Raw genomic sequence first — 13539 nt, forward strand, 5'->3', positions numbered from 1 at the left:
CATCATCGAAGAGTACGATCCTTACCGAAGCTGGCACGGTTCGCAATATGGATCGCGCTATTCGTTGCATGGGCGTGACGGCGGCCACAACAAGGGCTACACCAGCGGAGGCAGTACTATACACTCGAATCGATCTCTGCCCATCGATTCAGACCATTATGCGATAGTTCATAGCCGACCGGGTTCGAGGCATTCCGGATTACACGGTCATCGCCCTCGGGGGCCGCCAAGCAATATGTAAATTAGTTTCCGAAACCTGTAGCTATTCTTCCTGTGCACTGCCATCCGAACAAGGCAATAACTTCAACCAGACAAGCACTGTACACGAAATCAAACAGTGTTTCTCGCGACGAACGTCTATCTCACAAGAAAAAAAAATGCACATGACTTTCCTGACAAACTTTTAAAAATGTATCTCCAAAGCATAGCTAGCGGAAGATGTAAATAATTGGACATTGTGAAATCACCACGGTAATTTTATCATTAGATACTCTCAATGAAACTCGATACATATTTTTAACAGTTAGTGAAAAACAATTAACAAGAAACGAAAGATTTCAAAAGTTATTTAATTCTACAGTAAACGATCACAATCGAACGAATCGCAGCAGCTAACAAATCCACAAGTAGTAAAAACAAGTCAATACTATGAGTTTGGTTCTGTAATTTTTACACATGTTTTAAATAACATTCATTTGATTTCTTCTATGCAAATAATACAAGCAGCAGTGGAATGAAACTTAACGATTAAGTAACAAGTAAGTGTGAAAAAAGAAAATTGTAAAATAATGATGAATAAAATGGCTAATAAATAATATGTGTCCATTAGTTCTATCATTACATGTCCCCGCGCTATTAGTAGTGCACCCTATACTCCAATGCACGGTGACGTCATCAAGAAATCGATCTCTTTCTCTCTTACGGGAAAATACAAAACAACAGGACCAACACCTGTAAAATTTGACAGGTACTGGTCCTGTTGTTTTCAAACTCTATGAAAGAGCGAAAGAGATCAAATATTGCCGTGATGTGGTCTATGTTGCTGTCTTGCTCTCTTCCCACAGAGAATTTGACGTTTAATGTGTCCCCCGTTTTCTAATTTTGGAGTTGCTATTTATACACTAACATTGATGTAACAGAGACAATCTAGAGACTGTAGAGACATGCAAAGACGACTTCTTTTGATTGTTGTTCTTCTTCTTCGCCAGACTTTGTTTTCATAATTTTGCTGGCGTGCTCGATAAGTAGCCGATTTGACAGTTCGATAGGTAGATTTGGTTTCACTCTTTGCGGGACTGTGTTATAAGGCAATCTGGCGTTCATCACTCTTCTCTCTCAAGCAGCAGCAGAAGATAGCAATTTTTTGTTTAATGTTTTCATAGGGAAACGTTTCCCTATGAAAACAAACCTATCCTCCTCGGGAGCCAAAAAGAGAAAGGTGATTAAACGTCAGATAGCCTTATAAACAGACTGTAAGACAATCAATGAGCCATTTTACGAAGTGACAATAATGTTGATGATGATATTGATTTTCACGGGTTATTGGACGCTACCTCCTGTCAAAATTCATTCATAAAATCGGCTCGTAAAATGGACTATAAGGCTATCTGACGTTTCACCTTTCTCTTTTTGGCTCCCGAGGAGGATAGGTTTGTTATCATAGGGAAACGTTTCCCTATGAAAACATTATCTTCTGCTGCCGCTTGATAGAGAAGGGTGATGAACGCCAGATGAGCCATTTTAGGAAGTCACAACAATGGTATGAAGTGACAATAATGTTGATGATTATATTGATTTTCACGGGTTCAGGCGCTACCTCCTGTCAAAATTTCATTCATGAAAACGGCTCGTAAAATGGACTATTGCCTTATAAACACCAGTCAGTCATATACCAACCAATCACGTCATCTTGTTAGAGAGATTTATTGAAATCACCTTTTGACAGCTGGGCAACTGTTTGACAGCTCCACCCAGTACAAACTGCGACGAGGGGTTATTCGACAAATTGCTCCCATACAAACTTCAAATTGATTTATAAATAGGTTCCCAGGCTCCAAAATTCTTGAAAATTTGGATTTCAGTTCAGTTTGACATGCAGATTCAGAATATCGAATTATCTGGAACATCGTTAAAGAAGCCAATTGTACCATGGTATATACGAATACCACCAGTGTGTCCAAGGCTTGAGGGAAGATTCATTTATTACGTCCATGGTTTTTCGGGATTTCTAGACCCCCCCCCCCTCCCCCCTTTGTCACGCTATTTTCCTATACCTAATACACGTACTGTCACACTTTCTTAGACCCCCTCCCCCCAAAATGTTGGACGTAATTTTTCAACGTTCCCTAACAGTAGACTGGCGACGATTGAACGAGATCACTTTACACCTATTGGCATTCATCTGCATACCGTTCATATCACACAATTTCGACACACGTTCGATGTCGGCTTGTAAAGCGCAGCAATCTAGTATCGTTTTTACTACTCGAAACAGCTTTAAATCATTCGCGTAGAGCAGTTTGCCAGGTAGCAAGCGATCGCATTTATCAAAAACCCGATTTAATCCACCTATGGTGAACAGAACCCTTCTTACACTTATTAAAACTATTCTGGAGCTCGATTTGAATAGGTCGTATGTGCTTTTGTCGATTAAAAATTCGATCAGTTGGATTCACTTATTATAGCGAAAACCGTTAGAATTGAGCAAATTTGATACATACAGCAGAATCCTCACAAAACAGGCTTTCTGTTCCATCATTAAAAGTTGGCAAAATATCTGCCATATTGCAACAATGACTAAAATAAACTGATCGAATTTTATATCGACAAAAGCACATACGACCTATTCAAATCGAGCTCCAGTATTGTTGTATTATTTGTATTTAACATATTTATTTTGTGTGATGGGCCAAAAATTCTAAAAAATATGGTGGATTTGGCATCTAGTGGATTGGTTTCCAAAATAGCATCATGGACCATAGTGGTTTCTGCTTTTAGTGGTGTTGCGTGTACGTACACGTTGCATTACACGAACACTACCTGAGTTACTGGTTGAAAATAGTAAACAAAAATCAGCTGTTCCCGGCAAAATCAAATGGGCATATTTTCAACCAGTAGATTTGCATTAGTGTTCGTGACGCCGCGCTGCGAAACCACTATGGACTAAACTACCAGAAATTCCAGACACCTTCTAGAATCTTGTATGAAATTTTAAAAAAATAGCTTACATATTCTGGAATATTGTATCTTTTGTTAACTGCCAAAAGATCTAAAATCGATTAACAAATGGATAAGTGAATCAGCGAGATACACTTTGGTTAATATCTCTTAATCAGTCGAATAAATTAGCTCCGAAGTACTTGGTATTCATGGTTATGGTGTAAAAAAGACAAAAATGATATATCTACTTTGTTAATAAGTTTTGGAATTAGCTAGTTATTTTGGCTGTCCAGTTCTTGCATTTTTCCCACAATATATAAATTCAAAGCTTTCATTTAACATATTGTTAGTTTTCATAGAATTCCTGTTTATTTGTAATTTGTTATTTATAATTTTATTGAAAACAATAACCTGCTAGTATAAACTTTATATGAGGTCAGCATTATTTATTGAACAATAATTTCCCATAGACTGGTCAAAAGCTCATGCAAGATAACAAGCGAATATAATAATAAAAAAAGGATTTTTTTAAATACTTGTGGGACGTAATTCGGACCGAGAATCGATTACACGTCGGATCAATAAAACTCTAAAACAACTACTGACTTTATTCACTTGACTCAACAATAAATGACAATGACATTGAACAAAAGGGCCCATATAGCCGAGGCGGTAAACGCACGGGTATTCAGCATGACCATGCTGAGGGTGACGGGTTCGATTCCCGGTCGGTCCAGGATCTTTTCGTAAAGCTAATTTCCTTGACTTCCTTGGGCATAGAGTATCTTCGTGCCTGCCACACGATATACACATGCAAAATGGTCATTGGCAGAGGAAGCTCTCAGTTAAAAACTGTGGAAGTGCTCATAGAACAGACAGAAGCTGAAGCTGAGAAGCAGGCTTTGTCCCAGTGAGGACGTTACGCCAAGAAGAAGAAGAAGACATTGAACGAACTAGGGGTGCACAAATGGTGACACCACAGAACCCCCCCCAGTCACACCACCCAAGTAACAATCAGCATGCCTTGAAGGTTTATTCATGTTTTATCCTGGCTTTATACGAGCATGTCAAAAAGCTAGTTGTTCTAAATTAGTTTCATGTGGTAGTTTTTTACTTTGAACCTTTGGCGTTCCATAAAACTATCATATAACTTCTGCTATAAACATCTTCAATTAAAGACTTGCAAGTAGACATGAATTGGTTTTATCACTTATTATATACCATTTCAATAAAACTTGCATTTGCGGTTGTTGTCGGAGAGATTTTTTTTTGTAAACAAAGACACAAAACTGTGAGGCAATGCATAAAACCAACAAAAGATTTCGTGGCCGTAACATAAACCAAAAAAATGCTGTGATAAAACCGCTAGTTCTATCATGAACTCAGTTATGACTACCTCAGGAGGGTTAGCCCTATTGGAGGAATCATCAGGAACACAGAGTTTTATCAGAAAAATATGTCGCCTAGCCGGGATTATTCATGTAAATACAGAAAAATTATTACTCAATTCTATGATTTCACGTACAGCATAAGATCAAATTAAACCATACAACACGTTTCCGTCATTTTATTTTGTCAGAAAAATTACATAATGTCTTTTAAACTCCGCTGTGCTGAAAAAACCTTTTTTGCACCAAATTCCACCGAGTAAATTAAATGCATTTAACTTCCAAATTATGCATAGTTTGTGTGGCGCACTTAGTTTTTGTCATTATCACAGTCACATTCACCACAAATTTTCCGTGGCATGTCTCCTGACACGTATTAAATAGGAAAACAAATCTGAATTCCATATCTGCATCTTTCCAATTGATGACTGGATAAACAACCAAGCATAATTTATTCTGACGATCGAACATTGAGAGTGAAAAATAATCAAAACAACTATTTGACAAGTCAGAAGATGGTTTTATTTAGAAGATTGATAAAACTATGATACAACCCGAAATCCTAAGCCGGTTTGCATACGAAGTCCTGTAGACCCCAATAAGACTGGGCCAACTAGCCAGAACGTGAGCTTATTGAGGCATACAAGAACTCGAGAGCATTTTCAAGTCGGCATCAATGGTTTTATGTTTGGGTTTTTTGAATCGCTAAAAAACTTTGATAAAATTAAAATTGTTACTTGGGCAGGAATCTGACGGCGTCCTGAAGGTGTGACTTTAGTGCGCTGGTCTTCTAGTTGATCATCACTTTGGTTGGATACGAACGCTGGCTTAATACGGTCGATTGATATCCTCTGGATTTTACCATTCATTTGAAGATCCATGAATTTCTCAAAACGGGCAACGACTTCAAACGGACCATCATAAGGTGGAACGAGTGGTTTTTAACTGCATCTACTCTAACTGCAAAACAATGGTGGCAGCCAGGTGGAAGGAGCACTTTGAAGATTTGTTGAATGGTAGCAGCGAAGGAGCACCCAGGAACAGGATTAACATAATGGATGACAGTCAAGCAGTGGAACCACCAACACTGGATGAGGTTAAAAAGGCCCTTAAGGAGCTGAAGAACAGCAAGGCTGCTGGGAAGGACGAGATCCCGGTCGAACTTCTTAAGCACGGAAGCGAGCAGCTACATCAATCAATCCACCAGATTATTATAAAGATTTGGGAGGATGAAGAATTGCCCACCAGTTGGTTGGATGGCCTCATATGCCCAATCTACAAGAAAGGGCACAGACTGGAGTGTGCCAATTACAGAGGGATTACCCTTTTAAATTCGGCGTATAAGATACTGTCGCGTGTCCTGTTCAACAGACTGCGACCTCTTGAGGAGTCCTTCGTCGGCGAATACCAGGCTGGTTTTCGTGAGGGCCGATCAACGACGGATCAAATGTTTACCCTGCGGATGATCCTAGATAAATTTCGGGAATATAACTTGCAGACTCACCATCTGTTCATTGATTTTAAAGCAGCGTACGATTCAGTGAAAAGAAATGAGCTTTGGCAGATAATGTCAGAACATGGTTTTCCGGCGAAACTAATTAGGCTGATACGCGCAACGCTGGATGGATCAAAATCAAGTATTCGGATCGCGGACGAAGTGTCTACGTCGTTTGTGACCTTGGATGGATTGAAGCAGGGGGATGCTCTTTCAAATTTATTGTTCAACATTGCACTCGAAGGAGCGATTAGGAGGTCAGGCGTGCAGAGGAATGGCTCTATCATCACACGGTCGCACATGCTCCTCGGTTTTGCGGACGATATTGATCTCATCGGCATCGATCGTAGGGCAGTGGAGGAAGCTTATGCTCCTCTGAAGAGAGAGACAGCGAGGATAGGCTTGACGATTAACTCTACCAAGACGAAGTACATGATAGCGGGTAGAGACAGAAGCAGGCCTAGTGGTGTTAGTGCTGAGGTAGTGATTGATGGGGAAGTGTTTGAAGTTGTTGAAGAATTTGTTTATCTTGGAACACTTGTGACATGTGACAATGACGTTTCCCGTGAAGTGAAAAGGCGTATTGCAGCTGCGAATAGGGCCTTTTACGGATTGCGTAGCCAGCTTAGGTCCCGTAACTTGCAAACGCAAACAAAATTCGCTCTGTATAAGACGCTGATTCTTCCGGTTGCCCTCTACGGTCACGAAGCGTGGACGTTAAAGGAGGTAGACCGAAAAGCTTTTGGAGTTTTTGAGTGCAAAGTGCTGCGGACAATTCTCGGTGGGAAACAAGAAAATGGAGTGTGGCGCAGACGCATGAATCACGAGTTGTACCAAGTGTACGAAGATGCGAATATTGTGAAACGTATAAAATACGGCAGACTTCAGTGGGCTGGACACGTAGTGCGAATGTCGGAAGAAAGAATAGCGAAAACAATATTCAGCAGAGAACCCGGTAGAGGTAGGCGACTTCGTGGACGGCCGCGAACTCGCTGGCTGCACGCAGTTGAAGAAGATCTACGATCCCTACACGTTCGGGGAAACTGGAGGAACATCGCCCAAGACCGACGAAGATGGTGCTCTACTATACGCTCGGCATTGGAGTAAAGTTACTTTGTAGCCAACAAGGTATCAAGGTAAGGTAACTCTAACTGCAACTCCGAAGTTTGTGATTGACAAACACATGTGGCTTGGCGTGATGATCTGGTTCTATGGGTTTCCATTTGCGAATAACTGTTTTCAAATCCTTTGCAAACTGCGATCGGTCACAATCGTCTTCAGAAACTTCGAAATATTCTCCTGGTATACGAAGCGTTTGGCCGTACACCAATTCTGCGACCGAACAGTCGAAATCGGTACGATAAGCGGTTTTTAATCCCAGCAAGATGACTGGAAGCTGAGTACTCCAATTCTTCTTATCTACTGCCATTATGGAAGCCTTTAGAGTACGATGAAACCGCTCGACAAGTCCGTTAGATTGAGGGTGATAAGCGGTGGTTCGAATGTGCCTAGCTTCAATTGATTTCGACAACTCCCGAAAAAGTCCGACTCGAACTGTCTCCCTTGATCTGTGGTTATAGTATCCGGAACACCGAATCGCAAGATCCACGTGTCGACGAACGCTCGAGCTACTGTCTCAGCAGTCATGTCATGTAACGGAATTGCTTCTGGCCAACGAGAAAATCTATCCACTACCGTAAGTAGGTACCGATTGCCGTTTGACGGTGGCAGCGGTCCTACTAGATCCATATGCACATGCCGGAATCGACTATCAGGAAACGGAAGCTTTTCAACTGGTGCTTTATTGTGTCTATGCACCTTGGAGCGCTGGCACGATAGACAACCTTCGACGAACTGCTTGGCGTCCTTGTTGACATTTTTCCATACAAATCGATCAGTAATCAATCGGCGAGTGCAGCGTATGCCCGGATGTGCTAGGTCATGGATTTGTTTCAGCACTGCCTGTCGATGTCGCAATGGAATGTGCGGTCTAACTTTCTGCTGTGACACATCACAATATAAGGGAACCGATGATAGGCACGTTTTTCGTAGTTCCAATTTCAGAGATGTTGGCGCTCGTAGAAGTAGTTTCAACTCGGAGTCTTGCTGTTGATCTTTGGCAATCGCCTCGTAATCCAATGCTACAGGAACGTTGATGGCTCCTACTCTCGATAATGCATCCGCGACGACGTTCAACTGCCCACTGATGTGACGAATATCGCTGGTGAACTGGGAAATGTACTGAAGATATCGTTCTTCATGCGGTAGTCTAGAACTGGGGCTCGAAGTCAACGCTGTCGTAAGTGGCTTGTGGTCGGTGAAAATGATGAAATTACGACCTTCCAGTAAGTGTCGAAAATATTGAACAGCCATTTTCATTGCAGTCAGCTCCCTTCCGAACGTGGCATATTTGAGCTGCGGGGATGAAAACTTTTCAGAATAAAATCCTATAGGTTTCCAACTACCCTCGTCGTACTGCTGAAGAATTGCTCCTGCTGCGGTATTGGACGCATCGATCAACAAACTCAACGGTTTACTGGTGTCCGTGTAGTGCAACAAGGTCGCTGATGCTAGTGATTGTTTGCACTCTAAAAACGATTTATCAGCTTCCTTCGTCCATGTTAGATTTCTTCTATCGTTCTTGCGGTTATCAGGAATCATTTTTCGCAAATTGAACTGAATATCCGTAGCTTGGGGAATAAACCGTTTGTAGCTGTTGACAAGTGCTAGAAAACGACGAAGTTCCTTAACGTTTGACGGAAAAGGAAATTCAACGACGGCATCCACTCGGCTTGGAAGTGGAAGCACTCCATCCTTGCTCACAACGTAACCCAAAAATTCCACGCTTGGCTTCGCGAAATGGCTTTTTGCCACGTTTATAACGAGCCCGTATGACTTGAGTCGTTCAAAACCGCACGCACATGTTGGTAATGCTCCTCCTTGGATGTTGACGCAATGCAGATATCATCGACGAAAACTACGACAAATCCCTGATAAAAAGTATCATAAAAATACGATAAATTTTATTGTTACAACACCATTTTTTCGAAAAATATTCACCATTAAACATATTGTAATTTACACAACACAGTCACCATCACCCCTATTGTTCTATACCATTCGGCGAATGGTAAATGGCACTTTTACAATAAAAAATGGTGGTCGTTATGTATCTTAACCATAAAATTTTGAGAAAATTATCATACACTTTTTCGCGAAAAACAATAGAATGTATTGTGTTTTTATGAGACATTTTAAGGGCAATTTTCAAAAGATAACAATATATCTTAATGTTTTTTCATTGTTCTTACAATACAAATACAATTAATTAAATGGCGTCAAATGAATCGTTGTTACAATAAAAATACAATAATATTTGTTGTTATTTGTAAGCAGTTTTCGCTTTTGAAAATCCATAGAATTTATATTTCCCGCTAACATTTATATCCAGCATTTACGAGCACTAACGTCTGCCAGAATGATATGCACATTTTATGATAAGAATCAAACACTCTGATGTATGTCTGGTATGTATTGCTTGGCAGCTGTTGATAAGATCTATCTTCAATCTTTTCAAATAACTGCCAAATATCACAAGTCAGACCTCAGGTCGTATGATCCATACCATAAATCGTTCACAATTCATGTGGCCATTAGTATCTGTAAATGCTGGAGAAAAATTTTACCGAGAAATATGATTTCTTTGGTTTTTCAAAGGCGAAATCAGTTTACATAACAACAAATATTATTGCATATTTATTTTAACATCGGTTCAATTGACCCCATTAAACTAATTGTATTTGTATTGTTATCAATGGCAGTTTACTATTTACTAGATTCCTTTAATTTATTGGAAAACATTAGAAAAATCATTGTTCATCTTTTTCTTGTCTTAACATCCTCACTTGGCTAAACCTGCTTTTCAGCTAGTTTTCTATAAGTACTTCCTCAGTTATTCATTGAGAGCTTCCTCTGCCAACACGGCTTGACGTCTGTCAGTTTTAGCGAATAACATTCGATAACCGAAACATCTACTGTACTCAAATTTAAAACGAAAGCTACAAAATATGTGCCAAGTGATTTTGTATTTATTTGATTATACAAACATGATCCAAGCAACAATAATACTTATTGTTATTCATTTGTTACAAATTGTTTTAAGTGTAATTGAGAAATAAACTCTTTTTTAATAAAAAGTCCATGAGAACTTTGCAGGCACTATTGCAACTATTTAAAAACAACTTAAATTAATTTTTACTGATAGTAACTTTAAATTATTATAGAACTATTGAAAAACAATCGAATCAATCAGTCACTAATAAAGCTAATGTTCACTTATTGTACGAACTATATGGGCTTGATTTCTATTGTAAAAAGTAACAATATATCTACTATGTGTTTTATTGTGAACAATAAAACCAGTCATTTGTTAATAATATTCACCATGTAAAGAATGGTAATTTTTTATCCGGGATTCCATATCGGCAAATACACTGTGCATGAACCTCTGAAAGGTCTGACTAGCATTCTCTCTCTCTCTTCTTGGCGTAACGTCCTCATTGGGACAAAGCTTGCTTCTCAGCTTAGTGTTCTATGAGCACTTCCACAGTTATTAACTGAGAGCTTCCTCTGCCAATGACCATTTTGCATGCGTATATCGTGTGGCAGGCACGAAGATACTCTATGCCCAAGGAAGTCCAGGAAATTTCCTTTACGAAAAGATCCTGGACCGACCGGGAATCGAACCCGTCATCCTCAGCATGGTCATGCTGAATACCCGTGCGTTTACCGCCTCGGCTATGGTCTGACTAGCATTGCACAACCCAAATTGCATTCGGGTGAATTCAAAGAGCCCAAACGGTGTTATGACCGCCGTTTTTGCGATGTCGGAGTCTTCCACCGGAATTTGATGGTAAGCCCTTTCGAGATCCAGAGTCGTAAAAATGTTTTTTCCCTGGAATGCATTCAACAGGTCATGGATGTGCGGTACGGGATATCGGTCAGGGACGGTTACCTGGTTCAGAGCGCGATAATCCCCAACGAATCGCCACTGACTGTTTTTCTTCAGAACGCAGTGAAGTGGGCTAGCCCAACTACTGCTAGACGGACGACATATGCCTAGTAGAGTGGGTCATCGTTTATATGGAAAAATGAAAAAATCAATGGTATCCCATCAGATCAAAGCTTTTTTGATGCCATTTCAGGACCCAAGTATATGTGCAAAATTTGGGCACGATCGGTTATGTCTACGTTTTGCGCATCGCGTTTGAAGTTTGTATGGGGTTTTACATCGGAAAACACACTTTTTTGCATTTCTCTCATAACAAGCTCGATTTTTCTAAAACCGTGTAACCGTTAAAAAGAAAACATAGCCTAGAGTGTCCTGAAAAACTTTGTCGAAGACCGCGAAGTGATCTGATGCTTATGAAAAAAGTTATAGCGTTGGCATTGCTTGGCGAAACATCATGATTTTGTTGCTATTGTTATTCCTTTACATGTTAAAACATAAACACATGCATGTGGTACGTTGGTTACAACTTTTTTTCACAAGCATCGGATCGCTTTGCGGTCTTCAACAAAGTTTTTCAGAACATCTTAGGCTATCATTTTACAGTATCGGTTAAAAAGTTTCAGACAAACTTTTTCAACTTAAGGCAAAAATGCAAAAAAGTATGTTTTCCCATACAAAATCCCATACAAATTTCAATTGCAATGCGCAAAGCGTAGACGCAACCGATCGTGCTCAAATTTTGCACAGATACTCAGGACCTGAAACGGAACCAAAAAAGCTTTGATCTGAGAAAACGGTTCCGATGACCCACACTAATGCCTAGTTCGGTCATGACTCGAAATTCCTTTTTAGCAGCTTCAAGTTTGTCTGGAGCAAGCCGTCGACATCTACTGGCCAAAGGTGGCCCTTTCGTTCGGATATGATGTGTGACATCATGTTGGATGGTTGATTTTATTGTAGTAGGCAAAGTGACTTCGCGAAACTCTTGTAGAATACTCCGGAAAGGGTGGTCCATGGCAACCACTGTTATGCTATGGAACGGTTTTTCCGATAAACCGCCAATCGAAGTCAATTTCGTTAATCCGTCAATCAATCGTCGATTCTTGAGGTCCACGAGAAGTCCATTTGCCGCGAGGAAGTCTGCTCCGATTATTGCCACACTGACATCACCGTACAAGAAACACCAGTTGAATCTTCGTCGTAGACCGAGATCGATCGTAAGAATACGTTTACCGTAAACCTTGATGTTGGAACCGTTGGCAGCATGCAAGTCGAAAGATGTCGTTCCTCTGAACCGTTCTCTGGAAGTCGCTGGGAGTATCGAGACATCGGATCCGGTGTCGATAAGGAATCGTGTGTTGCTGGTACGATCGAAAATCAAGATGCGGCGACTTTCCTGTATTCCGTCCACCCCCGCCGATTCAGGTGAACGCGAAATTAGTTTTTTCGGTTGTTGAATTTGCACCACCGAACTTGCGATGGAACCAGCATATTTCATCATCCGCAGGGATCCTTCCGGATCGCGACGAGGAACGGAACGACTTCTTGAAGATCGGTTTGTTTTGATTCGTTTGATCTCGGTTGTCAACGATGCTATCTGACAGCGCAATTCCTCCAGTTCACGCATTTCTGAAGGGCTTTCAACGGACACTGATGCTGTTGTGACATGAGACGTACACTCTAGCATTTTGTCAGCCATCTCGGCTAACATTCCGATTGTTCCGTCGCTGATGGTCAGGATCGCTTTGACGTTGGGTGGCATTCTCTGCAGGAACAACATTTTCATGAGGTCGTCGGTTACGTTTAATCCAGCATTTTTGCGAGCAAATGCGTTGGCCGCATATCGCCTAGATCGCACGAACTGAGCAATTGCTCCAATCTTCCTTCCGCAGAAACTTGGAAACGCGAAATTAGACGGGTCTTCACAGCATTATATTTATCTACCGCAGGCGGCTGTGTCACTAGGTCCGTTACGTGGCAAATAACCGTCTGGTCGATCTTTGCTACGATGTGATAAAACTTCGTTTCGTCCTTCACAACGTTTGCTAGGGCAAACTGAGCTTCTGCCTGCGCAAACCACATGACAGGATCGTTTTTCCAAAATTCTGGAAGCTTCACGGCGACACTTGCTACAACCGCGGTGGCGTCAGCGACGTTATTTCCGACGGGATCCGTCATCGCGCAGTGGTAAAAACGTTCGGACACAAATTTTTTAAACTTTTCGTCGTCGGGGTCACCAATGTGGGACGTAATTCGGACCGAGAATCGATTACACGCCGGATCAATAAAACTCTAAAACAACTACTGACTTTATTCACTTGACGCAACAATAAATGACAATGACATTGAACAAACTAGGGGTGCACAAATGGTGGCACCACATACTCTTCGAAAGATATCTCAGTAACCAAATGTCCAATCGAAATAAAATTTCAGGGAATTTTACAACGATACTGTAGCTTTCATTTGGTGCTAAGAGAACCCAA

At 40.9% G+C, this 13539-nt stretch overlaps 1 protein-coding gene across 1 annotated transcript; it reads left to right on the forward strand.

Moving 5' to 3' along the window:
• LOC109405955 (uncharacterized) lies at positions 1–815 on the forward strand (the record flags this gene model as incomplete). The annotated part of the gene is given in 1 exon segment (XM_062847677.1): positions 1–815. A coding segment is annotated over 1 exon segment (241 nt), but the record flags the coding sequence as incomplete, so codon positions are not given.
• Positions 816–13539: the final 12724 nt, after the last annotated feature.

This window comes from Aedes albopictus, chromosome 1, assembly GCF_035046485.1.
Source record: "Aedes albopictus strain Foshan chromosome 1, AalbF5, whole genome shotgun sequence".
Taxonomy (NCBI): domain Eukaryota; kingdom Metazoa; phylum Arthropoda; class Insecta; order Diptera; family Culicidae; genus Aedes; species Aedes albopictus.